The following is a 24,145-nucleotide window of genomic DNA, read 5'->3' on the forward strand; positions in this document are numbered from 1 at the left end:
ACGGCATTACTTGTGCAAATGAGCAACTCTTTGCATGCTCTGCAGGCAAGGGTGCAGGCCACAGAAAACAGGGACACATGGAGGGCCCTGGCCACCTACGAGGACCGCCCGGGTCCTTTCACCCAACAAGTCAGAGGAGCCATTCGAGCGGATATGTCGAAGCCACTGAAGATTGACTACACGGGGGTTGGAGACCCCTATCAGCACCTACAGGCCTTCCGTTCGCAAACAAGCGCCAAGGGATATACGGATGAGGTGTGTTGTAATATGTTCCAAGAAACTTTGTCAGGGGAGGCTTTGAGTTGGTTCTACGAACTGCCGGTCGGTTCTGTAGGGAACTTCAAGGAGTTAGCTGACAAGTTTGTGGCTCGATTCATCTTACGCACCGATGGGATACACACACCAAAGGGCCTGTTAAAGGTCCAGCAGGGAGAGAATGAGACTTTGAAGTCTTTTGTAAACCGGTGGCAGGCGGCTACCGCCAAGTGCCGGGACCTTAATAAGGAACTGGCCGAGCTGGCTTTCAGGAGAGGCTTAAGGCGCGGAGAATTTCTCTATGGGATTAACCATAATCCTCCAGCCAACTACGACGAGCTGATGGCCACTGCCATCAGACACGCCCAGGCCGAATTCGAAACCTACGGAGACACCCCCAGACCAGAGCTAAGGGTGCCAGCCCCGGCTTCAACTGTCAGGGATGAGCCACGAAAGAGGGAGTGGGCCCATAGTCATGACAGGTCACCCCATACCTCGGGCAAAAGAAGCAAAGAGTCCTCGTCAAGGACTAACAGTTATGGGACCACTCACCATCAGCGGGAGCCAGGGGTACAGCAGGCCCCGCAAACACCACCACCCCCCCGGTATGAGGTGTTCACAATCCTTAACGCTTCATACGAGACTATTTGGAACGAAAGTAAGGATGAGATACCGGGCCCACCCCCAAGGAAGTTCCCGAAGAGTAAACTTACCCAGCAAGATACCGGAAAGTTTTGCACTTATCACGAGGATGCTGGACACAATACCAATCTCTGTGTTGCTTTAAAAAATACTATCGAGTCCCTTATCCAAAGGGGCAAGCTTCAGCGGTACCTGCCTGCTAAGGAGATAGGAGCGGTGGACGTGTACAGCCAAATCTTCACGATCCACGGTGGGGGCCCGAAGGAATTACATCCCCAGAGGAAGAGGCGAAATTCTAGTTTCGGTCATCCGGAAGTTTTCAACTTCCACAAGGCCCCGCGGCAGGACGGGGGTACCGGATGGACATCGGTGACATTCCTGCAAGAGGAGGAGGCCGATCTGAAAATGCCCCATGATGATCCCTTCTTAATCACGCTCCAAATGGACCATTATATAATGTCCCTGGTTCTCGTGGACACCGGGGCCTCAGTTAGCGTATTATTCCGCGATGCGTACAAAGCTTTGAACAGAGGGAGAGCCAAGCTGTCACAGGATAATGAGCCCCTTATTAGCTTTTCAGGGGATATCGTTCAACCACTCGGATCAGATTACCTATCGATCACGGTAGGCGAAAGCCCAAATTGTTCAACCATCCAAACAGAGTTCATCGTGGTGGACTGCGTATCATCCTATAATGCTATCCTAGGCCGTCCGGCACTTTGGCGTCTGAAAACCTTCATAGCAGGTCACATGCTGATGATGAAAGTGCCAACCCCGGTCGGCATTGCTACGATCCGGGGTGACCAGGCCGCAGCGAGGAAATGCTATTCATTAACCGTATCTCGCGGTAGGGGAAAGTCTGAGATGTTGCTCGTGGCTACTAACCCTCTGTCGGAACGGTACGAGGATCCCAGGGACGATACCGATTCAGACGAAGAATGGCCCGGTGCCGTAGAAGACATTGAGGAGGTGGTGCTATCAGAGCAGTTCCCGGACAGGACTGTTAAGATAGGTACTAAGCTCTCTCCGGTTATCAGAGAAAGGTTGATCTCGTTTCTCCGCTCAAACTCATCTGCATTCGCCTGGTCATATGAGGACATGCCCGGTATACCAATGGAGATAGTCACGCACAATCTTAGTATTGTCCCTTATTCAACACCGGTAAGACAGAAGAGGAGGGCCTTCACACACGATAAGTACCGGGCTATCCAGGCTGAAGTAAAAAAGTTGATGGCCATCAACTTTGTCAGGGAAGTCACGTATCCCCGGTGGTTAGCCAACGTGGTCATGGTGCCAAAGAAATCTTAGGGATCATGGCGCATGTGTGTGGACTACACAAACCTCAACCGGGCATGCCCCAAGGATAGCTTCCCGCTCCCGCGGATTGACCAATTAATCGACTCCACTGCTGGGTACCGGTTACTCAGTTTCATGGATGCGTTCAGTGGGTACAATCAAATTCGAATGAACCCGGCAGACGAGGAGCACACTGCCTTCACCACAGACAAGGGTCTCTATTGTTACCAGGTCATGCCTTTCGGATTAAAGAACGCAGGTGCCACTTATCAGCGACTCGTCAACTCTATGTTTGAAGAGGTTATCGGTACTATCATGGAAGTTTACGTGGACGATATGCTGGTAAAAAGTTTAACTCCGGAGGACCACGTAACCAACTTGTCAATCGTTTTCACCATTATATTACGCAATGGTATGCGGCTTAACCCGCAGAAGTGCATCTTCGGGGTCGAGGTAGGAAAGTTTCTCGGGTACATCATTAGCCACAGGGGAATCGAGGCTAACCCGGAGAAGGTGCAGGCTATATTAGACATGGTATCCCCAACTTACCGGAACGAGGTCCAATCTCTTACAGGCAAGGTGGCCGCCCTGTCAAGGTTCATCTCCAGGCTGACGGACAAGTGTACTCCTTTCTTCAATCTGCTAAAAACCCAACACGTCGAGGTAATAGCCTGGACAGCTGAGCACGAGACTGCTTTTATTGGCTTGAAGGCGTACTTATCAGCGGTACCTCTACTTTACAAACCTGTTCCAGGAGAAATGCTCTACATATATCTGGCGGCATCTTCGACGGCTGTAAGCTCAGCTTTGATCCGGAAGGACTCCGATTGCGAGTACCCGGTGTACTATGCGGGGAAGGGGTACACTGGTGCAGAATCCAGGTACCCGGACATTGAAAAAATAGCACTGGCCCTCCTGGTATCGGCCCGGAAGTTAAGGCATTACTTCCAAGCACATTCAATCACCGTTTTCACTAATCACCCGCTGAGGCAGGTTTTGCAGAAACCGGAGACATCGGGCAGGTTAATTAAGTGGGCCATCGAGCTGGGAGAGTTCGATATCAAGTACCAACCCCGGACAGCTATCAAGGGCCAGGCAGCGGCAGATTTTATTTCTGAGGCGATTCCCTCCCATAACCCTTCCCGGGAATCATCTGAACCTCCAGCCCCGGATCCGCCTCCACCGGGCACTTGGCGATTATATGTTGATGGCGCATCCAACAAGAAAACAAGTGGAGCCGGTATCTTGCTCATTAGCCCGGACGATCAAGTGTACGAATACGCCCTCAAATTTGCCTTCAAGGCATCCAACAACACTGCAGAGTACGAGGCACTCATAGCAGGTCTGCAGATCGCCCGGGAACTAGGCGTGCAGCACCTTAGTATTTTCAGTGATTCCCAGTTAGTCGTAAACCAGGTCAGCGGTAACTTCGAGGCAAAAGAGCCCCACATGTCCTCTTACCAGGCTCTGGCTCGGGCATTAGTGCAGAGGTTCACCTCCTACATCTTTACCCAGATACCGAGGGCAGAAAACGACAAGGCAGACGCCCTTGCTAAGCTTGCATCAACTTCCCCAAGTCCTACCTATGGAGCCACTAAGGTCGAAATACTCGAGAGACCTAGCACCTCTAAAACGGTGTCAGAAATATTCGCTGTGGATCACACAGCTTCGTGGATGGACCCAATTTTGAAATACATGATCGACGGCCTGGCACCGGATGATAAGGTCGAGGCCAGAAGACTGCAGTTAAGGTCAGCTCGATACACGATCATGAATGGCAAGTTATACCGGAGAGGCCACTGCTTCCCCAGTCTGAGGTGTGTAACACCGGAGGAAGGTCACAAAATAATGAAGGACATACATGCTGGTGTATGCGGTAACCATGCCGGAGCCCGGTCTCTTGCACACAAGACCCTAAGGGCAGGATATTTCTGGCCAACCATGTCGGCCCTAGCCCAAACAATATCCAGTTCTTGCCACAAGTGCCAAATGTATGCAAATATCCCAAGGGCACCGCCCATTGCTCTCTCCATCCTCCTGGCACCGTGGCCGTTCTGTCAGTGGGGTTTGGACTTGATTGGTAAACTTCCCACTGCAGTGGGACAATTCAAATACGCCATAGTCGCTGTGGACTATCAAACAAAGTGGGTTGAAGCAGAACCTCTTGTCGCCATCACCACGGAAAAGGTAAAAAATTTCCTGTGGAAGAACATCTACTGCAAGTTTGGAGTCCCGGACACCATAATCACGGACAATGGTACCCAGTTTGACAATGATGAGTTGAGGGCTTACACAGAGAACCTGGGCACCAGGATTCTATATGCATCTCCGGCCCACCCCCAGACCAATGGTCAGGTCGAGGCTGTCAACAAGATTATCAAAAAGATACTGAAAAAGAAGCTCGACGATGCCAAGGGACTTTGGGCTGCTAAACTCCCGGAGGTGTTGTGGGCTATCAGGACCACGACAACAGAGGCCACCGGAGAGACCCCATTCTGCATGGCTTTCGGGACAGAAGCGGTACTCCCTATTGAAACACAGGTCCAGAGCCCCCGGATTGAATACTTCGACGCGGGTACCAACTCGGAAGGTCTACAACTCGATGCCGATTTACTAGAGGAACGAAGGGATGTGGCACACATGCATAACTTGGCTAACAAGCGGAGGATAGCTCGCTACTACGATGCCAAGGTACAATCCCGCACACTGAAGTTGGGGGACTGGGTCATGAAGCAGGTCTACCCAGAGCCCCGGGACTGGATCCATCCTGGACAGGCCCTTACGAGATCATTGAAGAGGTAGGCCCCGCAACCTTTTTCATCCGGGACATGGACGGAGTCGTATCTCGGCATCCATGGAATACCCAACGCCTGCGGTACTATTACAAGTAGCTCCGGGAGCATCTTGTCCTAGCTTTTGCTTTTTGGCCATACAGCTATGGCAAGCTACCCATCGGGTACTCATTCTGTATTTAACCACCATGTGGTATTTGAATGGAAAAATGAATTATTCAGACCATTTCTAGCATTTTTTTTACCTACTCCGGCCATGCCCGGACATAGCTATTGTCAGTTACTCTATTCCGGTAATAAGTGATGCAAGTAAGTGCTTAAGGTACAAAATCCTAGAAATTTTAATTCCTTTCCAATTCCCATTCAAATTCAAAAAATTTTAATCCACAAAAGCCTGGACTACCAAGCACAGGAATTACGCCATTGTTCAAGGCAAGGGTAACTTCTAAAAAAAAAAAAAAAAAGGAAACATATACAAAGAAAAGGGTATCCAGGTATTACTGCCCCCCACCGGTACTCTGGGATCCACCGGCACCAGACCTGGCCGCGGCATCCTTGTCTTTCTTCTTCTTCTCAAGAAGGCCCCGCCTGAATTTGGCCTCGTCCAGGTACCCGGCCGCCACCCATTCCTTGAACTTCATGATAACAGCTTTGTCTTGGGCAGCAGCCAGCATGGCAATGAGCTCTTCGGAGGCCTTGTACTCCTCTACAGCCTCGTGCTTCTCACCGGGAAGACGCTCCTCCAGGTAGTCTGCTTTCTCCTTCCAGGATATGGCAGACTCCGCAGCCTCTTTTTCGGAATCTCGGGCACTTTTCACCTCTTCCCGGGCCTCAGAGATTTCAGATTCAAGCTCCGCGATCCGCTGCTTGGCCGCGTCCATCTCGGCAACCAGGGGAATCAAAGACTCAACCTTCTTCTTCAAGGAGTCCCGCTCCTTCTCCAGCTTGGCCTTCTCGCCATGAAGAAACTTCACCTGCCCGGAGAGATTGCTAACGTCCTCCTTCAGTTGAGTATCTTCCTCGCTGGCATCCACCGCGTACACATTGAAGAGTGCCTGCAAGTGCACCGATTAAAATATATATATGGTAATAAAAGGCTACAAGGGTAAAGCAAACTCGTACCCGCATCATGGATTCCCGGGCAATGCGGCGATTCTCTTTGGGAGTATTGTCTTTGGCCCGCACCCGGTCGAGATCAATATCCTTCAGGTCACTAAGCATGGCCCGCACGAACTTCTCATCAGCAACCCCGTACTCACTCAGCAGCTGCTTGATGGGCTTTTTGGGGATTACCGGAAGAACGGGGGCGAACAGGGCAAGCGAAGGCGACGACTCGGGTACCGAGTGATCCTTCTTCTGTCTCTTGGCACCGGCTCCCTTAACGTCCCGGCCGGTGTACGTCACCTCGTGCTTCTCACCTCGGTGCCGATGCTTGTGAGATCTCTTCTTCTCACCCGGAAGCAAGGCCTCATCACTCCCAGTGGAGCGGGAGGAAATAGATACGGAGGCCGGCGCTTTCTCCTTTCCGGTATCAGCAATTGTAATGACGTCAGCAACTGACGGCTGTACGACTTGGGTCGCGGGAGCTTCAGGATCAGGTTCCCCGTATCCCGCATCAGTAAGCTCCAGCAGGGTCTCTTCAACGGACCGACCTGTAGTTTTCGACCCTAGGTCGACTTCGACGTGAAGGGCGTCTTCTCCCTGCCCCATCAGCATATCCATCAGCTGATTATCATCCATCTTGTCCTCCTCTTTGCCTTTCCGGGGTTTCCTCTTCGGTGCTTTCACTGCAATCAGTTCGAAGTTAGTCAAGGGAAAAGGATAGGGTGTCAAAAAAAAAAAAACACAAAAAAAAAAAAACCCTTTCAGCCTCACCGGGAAGCCATCCTAGTCCTAGCCTATAAAGTATAGAGTGCCGGATGAATCTATAAGAGCTCCTCTCCTTCTCACTCCAAACGGCATATACCTGGGCTATCCTCTTCCTTTCTACCTCAGACAAACTGTAGGCCTGGTCCCCGATGGCTTGGAAGGTACCGGTCAGCTGCCACTTCTTATTTTTGATTTGCCACCGGCCCCCGGCTAGAAACACTTTGTTCCTCCACCTTTTGCTCATCGAGGAAGGCATATCGGTAACTAGCGGTTCGTAGTCCCTAGCAGCAAATGTCACCGTACCCGCACAGGACAGCTTCCTCGAGTACAGGACCCTGTGCACCGCGCGGAATTCGTTTACGGAAGGCCACCCTTGTTGGCACAAGTCCCACATGGCCAACATACTGTATATTTGACGAATAGCATTCGGGGTCAACTGCCCCGGTGACAGGTTCAGCATTCGCAGCAGATACTGTAGGCACCGGGGCAGAGGTAGCGATAATCCTTGGTGGAACTGGTTCTCGTGCAGCGCCACCCACCCCGGGGCAGGATTTGCGGCCATCTCTCCATCCTTGAGAGGCCTAAGCTCCACTGTATCCGGTATTCCCCACTTCAGTCGCATGGCGATGATCTCCTTCATCGTCATGCTTCTCCGGGGTTCGTCGCATACGGTCCCGTCCGCAAGTGTATACCTAGGCTTCGGTATGCCCTCGGGAATTGCCACTGTGACTACCGGGGCCTCAGCCGACCCTCCCTCGCTCTCACCCTCGTCGGACTCCTCACTGCTCTCCGAGAACACCCCAGTCGAGGATCCGGTATTCTCTGCTAATTGACTTACTTGCGCTAAGTACCGATCGATGTCCACTTCAGCTTGCCTGGCGGAGGACTGGTACGACGATCCCGCATCCCCACCCTTGGTTTCTGATTCCATCCTAACTACGATACCGGGGACTTCAAACTCGATGTATCTGGAATCAGAAACACAAGGGTTAGCCTAGCCAGATCTAAGACCATGGTGAAGCGCGGATAATTCCCCACTTCAAACGAAAAACCCAGAAAAACCCAGAAAAACCCAGAAATTCAAGCAAAGTCCATAAACACCCAATCGGCTGTAGCAATCCCTACCCACTTACACATATTGCTTTTCTGAAAAACCCAGAAACGCAAACAAACAAAAACCCAGAAACGCAAACAAACTAAAACCCAGAAAAAAAACCCAGAAGCGCAGCACCAAAAAAAAAAAAAACAACCCAAGAAAAACAAAAAAAATCATGCCAAACGAAAAACACATTCTCTTACCTCTTTTCCTGCAGTCGCTAATCCGGCCAAGGCCTTCTCTGTGATAGCACCTCAAAGCTTTCGTCTTCACTCCTCACAACAACAGAAGCACACAGAGGGAAGGTGAAAAAGCAAACTCGCAAATTCTCAGAATTTTGGAAAAAGTGAGAAGGGAAACAGTCTGTTTCCCTCTTAAATTCAATCTCCAAAGCATCAGGGCCGTTGAAGACAAAAGGACCTCAACCGCAAGATCACTACACGTGTCCCACGTCTCGAAAACCGTCAGTGGAGGGGACGGGCATTTATTGCACTCAGTCTGCCCCATGTGGCTGACATGCACCGCCTACCCCATCGGGTACAACGAAGCCCCTCCTCTACCCCATTGGGTATCGGAGTCTCACTTCCTCTACCCCATCGGGTATCAGAGCCAAGTCTTCTCTGTACCCCATCGGGTATCGAAGACTCACATCCTCTACCCCATCGGGTATCAGAGCCAAGCCCCTCCTCTACCCCATTGGGTATCGGAGTCTCATTTCCTCTACCCCATCGGGTATCAGAGCCAAGTCCTCTCTGTACCCCATCGGGTATCGAAGTCTCACTCCCTCTACCCCATTGGGTATCGGAGTCTCATTTCCTCTACCCCATCGGGTATCAGAGCCAAGTCCTCTCTGTACCCCATCGGGTATCGAAGTCTCACTCCCTCTACCCCATTGGGTATCGGAGTCTCATTTCCTCTACCCCATCGGGTATCAGAGCCAAGTCCTCTCTGTACCCCATCGAGTATCGAAGTCTCACTCCCTCTACCCCATTGGGTACCGGAGTCTCACTCCCTCTACCCCATCGGGTATCAGAGCCAAGCCCTCTCTGTACCCCATCGGGTATCGGAGACTCACATCCTCTACCCCATTGGGTATCGGAGTCTCACTTCCTCTACCCCATCGGGTATCAGAGCCAAATCCTCTCTACCCCATTGGGTACCGGAGGCCCAACCCTCACCCTATCGCAGCGTGTAGATTAGCTACCTACTACGTAACCCGCTCAAGATATCCCTTGAACGGGAACTTGGGGGACTCCCTATAGGCACACTAGTGCCAAACTTCCGAGACAATAATAAGTCCCCACCCAAGAAACATCTTGAACGGGAACTTGGGGGACTTGTACATACTAGGGAAGTCTCAACTAAGTTTGGCACTATCTGCTGGGCCCATCGGTACTCCCATGTACTATGCCATGGGCCGGGTTCACGACCCACCATGGCGGGGCTCATTGGGGATGCCACCCCGGGCACCCAGGAGGACCCTGGGCAAGGTCAGCACAGCCCAATTATTTACACACAGGACTGATATGGCATCAGAAGAACAACTAGTGTCCCACATCGAAGATGGGGGAGACTTCCTTCACATGCTCGAGTATAAAGGCATTAGCACAACCACCTTTTACGGGTAATAACTCCTTTGTCTACTATTTACTTACTATACACCTATATTAGCTTCTCACTCAGGCATCGGAGAGGTGTAAACCGTCCGGTACGGTTTACCCCTCTAAGCGTGTGTTCTTGGTACAGGATTTAGGAGGTGCATCGGTACCCCAGGCGGTATAGCATTCTATGTGAGGTACCCGGAGAAAGCCACCAGAAACAGTGACTAATCTCAAAACACTAATCATGAGATGACAAATGCATTATACTTGAACTAGTCAAATTCCAATATAAGCATTCACTTCTTGAATTAGCATGTGAAGGTGGTAATGGAAAATTGCATAAAACATAGGATTCACATCAATATCATACAAGATTGGCTAGGGCTTTCAACCCTAGCCCCAACAAATTCACTACTCACTCATAACTAGATAAACAAACTTCAACATTCTAAGATACATCAAGAATAAAGAGTTAAGGAGTAAAGAGTGATTATTGATGATGCCAAAAGTGGTGGTGGAGATGGGTCTCCAAGCTCATGAGGTGGTGGATGTCTCCTTCTCCTTGCTCCAAGCTCTTGATGATGTGGGAATGGTGAAAGTAAGAGCAGCTAGTGATGATTTGTGGTGATGGAGGGTTATGAAAGTGTTGAGAAGATGAGTGTAGTGGTGGAAAAATGGAGGTTTTCTGCTGGAAAAAATGGTGGCCTTGCTTCAGAGATCAGAGAGAGAATGCAGATTCCTTCTAGCCCCCTTCCGTGAGTGAGAGAGAGATTGCAGCTGGATGGAGTTGAGTGAGTGGACTCCCCCCAATTCAGCCATCCATGTTCCCCTTGGTGTCAAAGTGTGCAAAAGTTGTCTACCACCTTGTCTCCCCACAAAGCTCCAAAGTGTGCAAGAGACAAAAGCACAATGTGTAGGGAAAATATCTGAATTTCAAGTGAGAGATTCACACAACTATGCTCCTCCATTGCTGGAGAAATGATCCTCCATGAGTGGCGGCTCGAGGAAAAGTTCACCGGAAAAGTCGCCGGAAATGCCGATTTGTAATTTTCTTCCAATCTCCGTGTCTTCTTTTCCTTGCTTCAAATCTCCGCATTTCAAGCCTCAAATAGTCATTTTATTATTAAAGCATGGATTCCTACAAATAAAAGGAAATGGATTAAAAAGAGTAAAATAGCCTGCAAGACAAATCAATTTCTAAGTTATGGGGCACAATTGCATAAGTAATTTATGATTCAACAACCACCTTGTCGATGCATCAACCAAAACCATGAAATATTTAAATGGTCCGCATGGTGGTTGGATAGGTCCACATATATCCCCTTGTAACCTTTGTAGAAAAAGGTTGGAGTCTTTTTCAGTCTTTGCATATGATGGTCTTATATTTAATTTTCCCAATGAGCAAGCTTGGCATAATGTGTTACTGTACACAAGATCCTTATTGGTAAGGGGATGCCCGTGGGATGAATTTAGGATACGGCGCATCATACTTTGACCTGGGTGTCCCAAACGGTCATGCCAAAGCAAGTAGTTGCTCGAATTGGTTAGCTTCTGGCTGGTTATGTGATTTGCCTCAATTGATCTAATGGTAGCCATGTAGAGACCACTCGAGAGGCATTTTAGCTTCTCCAATGTACGCTTCCGGCCATACAAATTGGAGGTTATGCAAAGATATTCCACTCCTTTTTCCTTAGTGGTTTCAACGTGATAACCGTTGGCTCGAATATCCTTAAAACTCAATAACGTTCTTCTGGAACGTGGATATTATAAGGCCTCATTAATGGTAGGTTCAGTACCATTGGACAACATATAGTGGGTTTTGCCATAACTCTCTATCAGGTTGGATTGGCCTGATACGGTTGTCACAGAGGTATGAATAGACAATAAGTTTGAAAAATATCTCCGATCTGGGAGTATGGTGTGCGTAATAGCACTTTTAACCAGACAACAAACTTCCCCACATAATATGTCTATTCATTTATTTAATTCAATGGATCACATGTATGAATAAGTTTATTGAATTAAATATATTCGAACATAACCACATTTCTATAATCCAAAATAATTGAAAACATAAATCACCAAAATCCGAAGATGTTTCATTCATTAAGATGAAATAGATATGGCACAAGGGGCCAATTATACCCATGTCTTCGAGTTCTAATCCTCGGTATGTTCAGTAACTGCCTGAAAATCCGTGATCTCTAGTGTGAAATCGATAGGAAATGACCTTTTAATAAAGTTGGTATTTCGAGTTCCGCGACCGGTGTAATACTCATCTATTGCTTAGGCTATCGCACAACAGGTGCGGGACCAGCAGTCAATTCCTCCACATTGATAACAAAGATCATGCTGATTCTGGTGGTAGCGGGCCGAACCAGTGTTCCTTTCAACTCGGGCTTGCTGAGTTATGGCATCATGGTTCCTACCACGTGGGCCTTGGCCACGTGGAGCCTGATTACATGGCCTCTTGGGCTTTGGCCAAGTGGCAAACGGTCATATAGGCTAATTTCGTTCTGCCAATCATGTCTTGCTTCAAGCAAGAAAATGGTCATTTGATGGTGAAAGTGCTCTTCTAGAGCGACCCAAAGAGTCTATATATCCTCTTCATCGGATACTCAACTTGGAGTGTTTTCTCCATATGTTTCCTTTGAAAATTATGGCACTCATATTAAAAGCCTCAATGACGACATTGTTAGCATTGATTGTTGATCTCATCTTCTTTGCAATCAGATGCATTTTCACATCTTGAGTTCACTTTAGATAGTTTCTTCTGGAGACCTCCAAAGCAACAAAGTCAAACATGTTGAGATTTGACATTTCTTACAGGAAAGGAACAAATAATATTAGTGCTTTGGGTAATATCATCCATAAGCAAGTAATGAGAACTTCAGGTTCTATAACATGGTATGAAAAATCGGATTAGACATGTAAAATCTACTGGTTTTATCGTGTGTAGTGAATTTATGAAGGAAACTTCAAGTTTCTTAAACGGCATTATCGAAACTTATCGAAACTACAAGTTCGATATATGTATGAACTACTGGTTCATTTAGAACTTCTAGTTCATTGGGTACCTGCATTTTCTACACATATATTCTAGTGCGAAAATTTAGACAAGTAACACAATAATATTGAATTGAGCAAATTGAAATAATCTCACAAATTGGATAAATAAAAATCACAAATCAATTGAGATATTAATTGCATGCTAGTAAAATAACATATTAATTATCACACAATTATGTAAATAAATGCTTCTGGCAATTAATTACACATTAAATATGGTGAATCTATTTACAATATCAAATCATTTTTCCTTTTATTTGATTCTGCTGGACCAAAGGAGTGGGCTTGATAGTGAAGCCTATCGGGCTTAGTCTGCGGGCTTGTGACCCGGCCTTTCATGCGTAATTCAAATGGTGTGTGAGGCCTGCTGGGCTGCTAGGTCCCGCAGAGGGAGAGTGGACCTGCTGGGCTCAAGCTGGTCTGTCAAGGAATGAAAAGTTATTACTCAACCCTTTTGGTAACTCCAATTAAATACGACCAGGTAAGAGTATGAGGTTTGGGTGGAGCGAGGCTCTCTTAAGTACACAGCCTCATTGTATCTTGCCTAGACATCGCATCGAATTGGGTGCGCCTACTTGGAAAGATTCATAACCTTTCAATGTTATCGAAACTACGGGTTCGATACGTGTGAACTTCTGGTTCAATATTTATGTATGAACTTTTAGTTCAATATTTATGTGTGAACTTTTGGTTCATTAAGTACCTGCATTCCGCACATATATATTCTAATGCAAAGAATTTAAGCGGGTAAAATATTTAAATTTAATATGAGCAGGTAACACCACAAAACATTATCATAATAAATAATGAAGCAAAGATGTATCATTATCACAAAGTCCAAACAAGTATATATAAATATTTGCCACAATATACATGAACTGAAGAAGTTGATAGCTAAATTAAAAGCTACTGATTTTCCTTTTTCTCATTCAATTATGCCAATTATAGTGCAAGAGAAATATGTGTCTCTCATAGAGGATTAGGTTAAACTAGATGCTTCAACAAAAGTCATAAATCATGACTGCAGTTCCTACTGAACAACAGTCGAAAGACGAACTGAAACACTAAGCAAAACTACCCAGAAAAATATGAAAATTTACAGAGATGTACTAAACACATAGGGACTCCAGCATACAAAATTTGGTGAGTTTTGGAGTTGATTTACTATTTCAAATAAATACTGGAACACAGAGAACAGAAGGTAAAATGAAACAGCAAAATCGGTTTTTGTTTGGAAAAACCTACTTGGTTGTAGAGCTGGTAGAGTGAAGTTGATTGAATGATGAACTGCCTCTTCTCTGCAACCCAAGAGTTATTCACCTCTCCTCTTGTCAATCTGCAATCCAAATCGTAGAGCTATTCGTGCAGATAACGTGTTGTAAAACGAACATAAAAATGTTTCAGAAAATGGAGAGAGCTTTGTTTCAAAGAACTTGAGAGAGAGAGAGAGTTTAGATGCAGAGAAGGAGTGTAGTCTCTCTATATTCATATTACATTGAAGTATAAATATGATTACAAAGGTAGAGCATACAGCTCACTGAATCATTAGCCCTAGTTGTAGATTGGTTGTCACTAGACATAATCATTCCGATCTAGATCTAGATCTGCACACAACTCATTACAACAACCTATTTACATGATATGGCCAACATAATAATTACAACATTGCTAATAATAATATATATAATGCTTCTACTTACTTGCTTGAGTCTTCTAATTTATGGCATGCTAGATTAGGACATGTTAACTTTCGTTCTTTACATAGAATGATTAATCTTGGTTTGCTACCAAAATGCACAATAGATGCTGCACATAAATGTGAAACTTGCACATAATTAAAATTTGCAAGGCAAACTTTTAAATCACTTTTTGGTAGATCAAATGGAGGTGTTGGGATTGATTCATAGTGACTTATGTGACTTTAAATCCACACCAACTCGTGGGGAAAAGAACTATTACGTTACTTTCATAGACGATTGCAGTAAGTACTGCTATGTTTATCTAATACATAGCAAAGATGAAGCTTTGAATATGTTTAAGACATATAAAGCTGAAGTTGAGAATCAACTCGATAAGAAAATTAAAATTCTACGATCAGATAGAGGAGGTGAATATGAGTCCAACACATTTGCAGAATTTTGCTCCTTACATGGCATTATTCATCAAACAACTGCACCATATTCCCCGCAACAAAATGGAGTTGCTGAAAGAAAGAACAGAACATTTAAAGATATGATAAACTCCATGTTAAATAGCTCTGGACTTCCTCACAATTTGTGGGGTGAAGCATTACTTACTGCTAATGCAATCTTGAATAAAATCCCACACAAGGGAACTAACAAGTCTCCATATGAAATATGGAAAGGAAGAATACCTACGTATAAAACATTAAAAGTGTGGGGGTGCCTTGCTAAGGTTCAAATTCCTTTACCAAAGAGGAGCAAATTAGGACCAAAAACAATTGACTGTGTGTTTATTGGATTTTCCAATAATAGTGCAGCATATAGATTCTTAGTATTTAAATCAGAAGTGATTGATATACATGTAAATACTATTATAGAATCTATGGATGCAGAGTTTTTTGAAGATATATTTCCATACAAAACTAGAGTATCTTCAAATAAAAGAAAACATGATTCAAGTCATATTGATAATGCTACATCATCTGGTGTCCAAGGAAATGACCTGGAACCAAATGCTATCAATAATGACGATCAAGAAGCAGGCTTTCCTTGAGTAAGAGAATCAAAATTGCCAAGGACTTTGGATCCGAATTTCTTACTTATATAATTGAGTCGGAACCACAAACATACAAAAATGCAATGACATCTCTAGATGCTCCTTTTTGGAAGGAAGCAATTAATAGTGAAGTTGAATCCATTTTGCAAAACAACACTTGGGAATTGGTTGACTTACCTCCTGGTAATAAACCAATTGGATATAAATGGATTTTCAAAAAGAAATTGAAACCAGATGGTACCATATATAGACAAGTATAAAGCTCGTCTAGTTGCAAAAGGATATCGTCAAAAAGAAGGGTTGGATTTCTTTGACACTTATTCACCGGTCACAAGAATTACATCTATAAGGATGCTAATTGCAATTGCATCGGTGTACAATCTGGAAATTCACCAAATGGATGTGAAGACTGCATTTTTAAATGGTGAATTAGATGAAGAAATATATATGGAACAACCAGAAGGGTTTGTGGTAAAAGGTCAAGAAAAGAAGGTTTGTAGACTTGTTAAATCCTTATATGGACTTAAACAAGCTCCCAAACAATGGCATGAAAAGTTTGATCACACAATGACTACACATGGTTTTAAGATCAATGAATGTGACAAATGTGTTTACATAAAGAATTTTAAAAATTCTTGTGTCATTATATGTTTATATGTAGATGACATGCTCATCTTGGGATCCAACTTAGATGTCATAAATTCCACAAAGAAAATGTTGAACTCTAAGTTTGATATGAAAGATATGGGAAGAGTTGATGTGATTCTTGGCATTTGCATTCAAAGGAGTGCAAATGGATATGTTTTAACTCAATCCCACTATGTGGAAAAAGTACTCAAGAAATTTGGTCACTTTGATAGCAATCCTGCCGTAACTCCTTTTGATGCCAACTGCAAGTTAAAGAAAAATGTTGGTGAAGGTGTATCACAATTGGAGTATTCCCAAGTAATTGGATGTTTAATGTACATTATGAATAGTACTAGGCCGGATATAGCTTATTCCATAAGTAGGCTTAGTAGATACACCAACAATCCTGGAAAAGATCATTGGGAGGCTTTAATAAGAGTACTAAGGTACTTAAAGTATACCATTGATTATGGGTTGCACTACACAAGATACCCTCCTATATTGGAAGGCTATACTGATGCTAATTGGATTTCAGATTGCAACGAATCTAAATCCACAAGTGGATATGTCTTCACTCTAGGAGGAGCAACAGTATCTTAGAAATCATCAAAGCAAACTTGTATAGCACGATCTACAATGGAATCTGAATTTATAGCGGAAGAAGCAGAATGGCTTCGCAATTTCTTAGATAACATTCCATTGTGGCCTAAGCCTCTTACAGCTATTTTCATACATTGTGACTGCATGTCAGCAATAGCTAGAGCAAAAAGCCATATATATAATGGTAAATCGAGGCACATAAGACGTAGGCATAATACAATTAAGGAAATGCTCAAAAATGGAACTATTTTGATTGACTATGTTAAATCAAAAGAGAATATTCCAGATCCTCTTACAAAGGGTATACCTAGAGAGCAAGTAAAGTATACATCGAGGGGAATGGGTTTAAAGCCAATTCAATGAATCAAACTTGGCGGAAACCTAACCTAGTTGATTGGAGATCCCATGGTCTAGGTTCAATAGGCAAACTAGTTGAGTGAGATTCAAAACTTTGAACACACAACATAACTCATTCCTAAGATGGAAAAGTGTGTTACCTGTGACGAAGTGAAAGGTTGAATTCAATATTCTTAATGACACTAATCTCTTACATTTCAAGAGGAATATAGCAGGATATTCATAAATTAGGTGTCACCTATACGAGAGTAAATGTGGGGTCGCATTTATGAGAATTACATGGTTAAATTCTCTAAAGCTCTCATGAATCCAAGATTTGTTCAGGACCAAAAAGAACACAAACGTATGAACTGAAAAGTGTCGGAAGTGATACGTGTGATGCTTGTTGTCTTGGCCTACTACAACGGTGAACAGTTCAAGATTTTATATCCACTGCGTCACCAAGTACGTCCGATAAGTATTCACTAAGGTAGGTTCAAGTCCAAAAGACACCTCTCCCGATGCGTATCAATTCCAAGTTTCTCTCGAAATGTTTCATCATTCGTACAATTCTACCATATTTCCTTATTTTCATGTTTCTATTCAAATGTCGGGGACTGTTGGAGTTTGAATAGAGATCTGTCTCAAAGGGATCCGTCTAAGATTTTCTTCCTCACTCGGATCCGTCTCAAGGGGAAGTACCTCTCCAAGATTTGTCTAGAAGAGATTTCTCCGTCTCAGGTAATATCCCTTTCTCCAAGATCTGACTGGAGGAGATTTCACCTCACTTGAATCTTCCTCAAAGAGATTTCTTCTCACTCGGATTTAGCTCAAGGAGATTTCCAAACGCTGCTGGATATAACGTTGCTGGATATCTAAGTCAGTTATATTAGAGTTTGAATAGAATTTCAGTTTTTGTAATTTGAAATCAAAAGGACAAGTTTGATCAACTTACCTTTTGAGTTTGAACTAAAGAGGTTAATGAAAGGATAAGTCTAAACAACTTACCTCTTCAATTTAAACTGAAGTGGTGTCTCAAACTTTATATAAGCCCAACAGGCCTTCCTCTCCACACAACACAACAACGTATTTCCTTCCTTTCTTTCAGAGAGAAAAAACACTGAGTACCTTTGCTAGAATTCAAGGTCTGGTGCTAGGCTCTTGGATTATCGATAGTTGTATCCTGGTAGTCAGAAGCCTAACGAACTACAAGCACTAAGTAGGGGTGAAATTTTGTCTAAAGGACATTGCCAATCTGCAAGCCTCTATCGAATCACTAGTCAGTTCTCTTGCAATTACAATTCCTTTATCTCAGATACATGTTGTGTATTGTAATCTATATACTATTGTATACATTATTGCTGTAATTACTTATAATTGTTGTAGAAACGTATTTTCAATTCATTGATACAAATCCAACACTACCCAGATCTTCATCATATTCAGCGGCACTTCCTCCACCAGACTAAATCCATCGTATTCTCCCACCACCAAGATGGTATTACGATAGAACCAAGGGCCTCCATGCAAAATTCGATTACGGACAACCTCATTCTCAAACTGAAACACAAACTGATCCCCTACATCCTGAATCGTAAGACCCGATCTGAGATGCCAGATAGTGGGGATGGTACCTTTGAATCCCGACATCTTTGCTTTCGGCGCCAACAATCGACCAACCATATACCAAAGGCCATCCTGAAACGCATCAGCCCTTGCAGCCCCCAACGCCACCAGGGGCAAATCCGCATGGATCAGTGCCGCCTCAGTTTCGTGCCCAATATCCGCCATCGAATAGAGACAGGTAAGATGGAGAAAGATGAGTTTTTGAAGTTTTTATCGATGTAGAGTTACAACGAGAAACCCTAGTAGAAACGGCTAGGTCAAGAAAAAATAATATCGCTATGGGAATTTTTGCTAGTTTAATCTTTTGACTTCATCTCAACCTCTATATATAGTGACCGACTGACATATAATATATATATAGAAAAAATATCTTATATTTCTCCTATTTTGGTGAAATTTCTCCAATATCATTAAATTATCCTCATGTCAGATTTTTGAGATATATTCTAATAAAATAAAGAAATATAAGTAAATTTGACAAGAGAAAAAAAAAATCAAACGTAACTTAATTATTCACAGAGAAACATATATGATGGAGGTTTTTTTTTTTTTTTTTTTTTTTTTTTTCTAATAATGAGAGTGAGAGAAGAGGAATGATCCTCTCTATCAATCCATGAGCTGAAAGGAAAAAAGAATACAAAAGAGGGGGACCAAAAACCAAAACCTCCCAATCTAAAATACATGCATAATGAAATACGAAAATGAAATTGAGGAAGACCCAATTGATCATTCCTATAATGCAAAAGGATAAATGAAGGAGGTGAATCCCACCACACCATTCCAGAAGAAGACGAGCTATAGTTTGATAAAAGCCTAAAACATTTGCAACTCTATTCTCTTCAGGGAAGATGTGAGAAGACCGAAATTCATCATAGAGATTTTGAACAAACAATTATTCCACTGAATAGAAGATTCCACGGCACAAGAAAAGGATTACGAAAATAATGATGGCTTAAGGACGATTTCTAGTCAGGGATGGCTTAATAGATCCCCTTAAAGGAGACTTGGGTGAGAAGAAACCCTCTCAAGGCAAATCGAAGTGAGGAGAAAATCCCCTCAAACTGAATTTGGGTGAGTAGAAATCCCCTCAAGGTGAATCTGGTGAGAAAAAATTCCTCAATGTGAATCTGAGTGAGGGGAAATCATGATAAAGCAATTTCAGTTAAAGAAAACAAATCTGATTGAACTATGTTTCAAAAAGTAAGTCACGCACCATATCTTTCTCAATTATATGAACTGACCTCAATTATATAAAAGTCTTTCTCAATTATATGAACTAACCTCAATTATATAAAAGTTTCACAAAGAAAGAGAGACATGATGGATGTTTCCAACATTGAAAATTTTTGTATAAGTTGCCAGCATTGCTTATACTATTGTAAGTTGTCACCTGTATTCATTTTCTCTTCCTGAGAGCTCCTAACAATAAACCCTAGTGAATTGGGTTGTCTAGATGTACTAGCACTAAACCCATCCTGAATGAAATTCCTTTCTTTAGTTTCAAAGAACCCAAAATAATATTTTCATTTGGAATTTCAACTCTCATTTGCTACTTGGTGATTACCTTCACATCTCATTTACTCGTTTAATCATTTAGTTGGTGATTACTCATTTTATCATCATCAGGATCAAGCTTGCAAGATCGATCAATCTCTGCTGTCTGATCAAGCTCCAGATTCGTTGTGCACCGCTGATCTTCAAACCTTGATCTTTCACTCCACACGCAAAATCGTCCTTCAAGGCGGGTATGGGCGTGATCTAGAAGAGGAGGAGATTCCAGAACTGGGAAGGATGGCCGAGGAGTCGCTGGAAAATGGAAAATCCGACCTAGTTAATCAGCTGCCACTGTTTCGACTTTCGATCTCTGTCTGAGGCGCTCTACCGGTGAAACTTCTGCCAGGGATCGACGAAGGAGGGCTGGACAAGTCGATCTGGGCCGGGTTCGCAGTCGTACATCGCCGGAAAATGGTGATGGATCCTGGTCGGGTTGGCTGGACTTTGTCGGGTCTGAGGAGAGAGAACAGAGAGAAGCCGGGGGAGGAAAATGGAAAAATAGGAAATTCTGGGATTTATGAAAAAAATCTCTGAATTTTTCCTATTTATAGAATTTTCTCCAATCTTCAATCGCAAATAACTTTCTCACACGAACTCCGATTGACGCGTGCCGCATGTCCACGAACTTGTATCGATGCGCTCTACGACTTTCGTGAAGGAAGTTTTTGGAGAATCCCAATGTATAAAAAGTCAACCTTTGCGCCGTCCGCCCCCCCCCCCCAGTAATGTCGTACATAAGGGCATCCAGTATCAAATCTGGAGCGTTTACAAACCACTCAAGTTGAACATTTGATTCAAAGCTAAAACCTGCCAACCTATGAGCTACAACATTAGCTTGTCTAGGGGCAAATGTAATACACATATCAACACTAGAGTCCAGCAGACTTTTAACATCAGCTATCAAGGCTCGCAAACGAGATAAATCACAACTCAACAAGTTAAGGGCCTGTACAGCCATCAAGCAGTCAGTCTCTACCATAGCATTAGTAACATCCATGGCTTGCAGCAATTCTAAACCATTCCTTAAGGCCAACAACTCGGCATGTAATGGAGAGCTTACAAAGTTCATTCAACGCAAAAAGGCAGCAAGAAACTGACCTTGAGCATTGCGGAGAACTCCACCTGTACCTCCAAATTGTACATTCGGTAGAAAAGCACCATCCACATTCAATTTCAAAGTCTCTCCCGTAGGGGCTATCCACAGTTTATTGGCATTCTGTCTAGCAGATATGGACTTATGGAGAGGTTTATTAGCCTGCAAATATTCCTCATACCAGACCATAGGTGATGCCACTAAACTCTGACTAGTTTGAGATCGATTCCTCCAGAATTTATCATTCCGGTTTTTCCAAAAGCTTCATAACAAAATCAACAACTTATCAAATACACTACACTAGTAGAGAGAATAGAAGCTCAGTCCAAAAGCCACTCCTTCCAAGACAGGGAGGATGATGGAAAGGAGAATGGAGGAGCACCCAGAATATCTTTGGCAATACTACATTCTTGAAATACATGTTCAAGAGTTTCCATGGATTCAGAGCAAACACAACAGTTTAATTCACCTGAATAGCCTTTAGATGTCAATGCAGTTCGAGTAGGAAGCAAGTTGTGAGCAGCTCTCCAACAGAAAATGGCCACTTTGTTTGGAACATTGGCTCTCCACAAAGCATTCCAAAGCTGTGCATAAGGATCACCAAGAGAAGTTGAAGCAAACACATTACCAATAGAAAAGTCACGAGCAATGACATAGGCTGACTTGACCGAAAAGAAACCACCTTTATCCAGTTTTCATGCAGCTCTATCAATCCCACACGTCTGCTCAATGGAATAGACAAAACCTGGGAAGCAATATTAGGATCAAAGCAAGCATGAACAGTAGGGATATCCCAGGTATAGTCTTGCATGTTAATCAAATCAGAGACCAATTCAAACATTGTATCTGTCGGTTTCTCTAGGGAATGAGATGATACATTAGGTATCCAATCATCCTCCGAGATCTTCACCAACCTATCATTCCCAATCCTCCAAAATAAACCAGCTTGTAACACCGATCGAGCTTCCATTATACTTCTCCATGAATAAGATGGTCTGGCATCCATGTCAGTAGTAAGAAAAGAGCCCCATGGATGATACACAGCTTTAAAACAACTAGTGAATCTAGATTTGAGAGAAGCCGCAAACCTTGTTTAGCTAGCATAGGCAAATTATGAGCATGGAGATGCTTAAACCCCATGCCACCAGCATCTTTAGGGACACACATCCTTTCCCAGGACTGCCAATGTATCTTCCTCTTCTCATCTGTACTTCCCCAAAAAAATTGAGAACAAAGTTGTTGAAGGTCATCGCACAAAGACTTGGGTAGTAAGTAGCAGTTCATAACATAATTAGGTAGAGTTTGAGCCACAACTTTTATTAATAACTCCTTACCACCTGTACTGAGGATCCTGGATCGCCAATTGATTAGCTTTTTGGTAAGTCATTCTTTCAGATAAGCAAAAATAGCCTTCTTATTGTGACCTACATGAATGGGAAGTCCCAAGTACAAGCCATGTTCCTTGACGCATGTCACACCAAGAATCGAAGAAAGATTATTTCTAACTTCTCGGCTGACATTACCACTAAAAACGACGCTGGACTTTTGCAAATTGATCATCTGTCCGAAAGCCCTAGCATAGATAGCTAACAAGTTCTTGAAAGCTTGACATTCTCTAACAGAAGCTTCCCCGAAAAGAAAGCTATCATCAGCAAAGAGTAAGTGATGAATTACAGGAGCAGTTGGGGACAATAGTAAGCCTTTGGTAGTACCATTCTGAACAGAAGAAGAAATTAATGAGGAAAGAACTTCCGCGCACAAAATAAAGAGGTAAGGTGACAAAGGGTCACCCTACCGAATACTTCGTGTTGGCAAAATGAAGCCCATTGGGTTACCATTCATAAGAATAGAATAACTTACCGATTTAACAGTAGCTAGCACAAGATCCACCCATCTTCTACAAAATCCAAGTTTGAGTAAAACTGCTTCCACATACTGCCATTCTAACCTATCATAGGCTTTTGAGATGTCAAGTTTCAGGGAGAAGAAGCCCTTAGACTGCCTTTTAAGTTTCTTCATGAAGTCTACTTCTGTAGCCACTAAAGTATTATCTGAGATGAGTCTTCTGGGAACAAAGGCACTTTGGAGTGGAGAGACAATCTGAGGAAGAATTCTTTTCAACCTGTTAGCCAAAACCTTAGAGGCAATCTTGTACACAACATTTTATAGTGCAATGGGTCTTAAATCAGATGGTAACTTTGGCTTTTTGATTTTCGAAATAAGCGTCAAATGAGTGAAATTAGATTCCTGCGCAGCCTGACCTGTAAGAAGCACTGCCCTAACAGTCATGCAAACATCATGTCCAACAACATTCCAGAATTTCTGAAAAAAAAAAAAACAAGGAGACATACCATCAGGACCGGGAGATTTTGAAGGATGCATTTGGAATAACGCCTTATTTATTTCAGAATCTGTATAAGGAGCTAAGAGATCAGCATTCATCTCATCAGTAATTTTGGTTTGCATGGAGTCAAGAATAAGAGCCTGGGCCTCACTATCCACATGCTCAGAGTGAAAGATATTATCATAGTAATTAATAAGAATGTCAGCCACCTCATTAGGTTGAGATGTCCACTGCCCAAGGTCATTAACCAAACCCTTCACTCTGTTCTGACATCCCCGATTAGATGCTCTTCTATGAAAGAAAGAGGTGTTACGATCACCTTCTCGTAGCCATTGAATCCGGGATCGTTGACGCCAATAAGTCTTGTTAAGGGAGAGTAACTCATTCAATCTAAACTAAAGTGCCTTCTATTCCTCAAAGTGAGTTACCTCATAATCCGTCCTCATAAGATCATCTAATTTGCCCTGAATGAGCTTCATCTCAGTTTGACGTTGTTGGAATACACCAGAATGCCAACGTTGTAAAAGATCACCAGTATGCTTGATTTTCCGACCAACTTGATCCATGAGATCACCGGTTACTGGAATCATCCAACCCTGTGCGATC

At 43.5% G+C, this 24,145-nt stretch overlaps 1 protein-coding gene across 1 annotated transcript; it reads right to left on the reverse strand.

Moving 5' to 3' along the window:
• Nucleotides 1–21,171: 21,171 nt before the first annotated feature.
• Nucleotides 21,172–22,201, reverse strand: LOC133737522 (uncharacterized). Its single transcript, XM_062165059.1, has 3 exons — nucleotides 21,878–22,201; nucleotides 21,544–21,779; nucleotides 21,172–21,457 (listed from the first exon to the last, which is right to left on the reverse strand). The coding sequence occupies exons 1-3, from the start codon at nucleotides 22,199–22,201 to the stop codon at nucleotides 21,172–21,174; spliced, it is 846 nt and encodes a 281-aa protein (XP_062021043.1).
• Nucleotides 22,202–24,145: the final 1,944 nt, after the last annotated feature.

Source organism: Rosa rugosa, chromosome 3, assembly GCF_958449725.1.
Source record: "Rosa rugosa chromosome 3, drRosRugo1.1, whole genome shotgun sequence".
NCBI lineage: Eukaryota > Viridiplantae > Streptophyta > Magnoliopsida > Rosales > Rosaceae > Rosa > Rosa rugosa.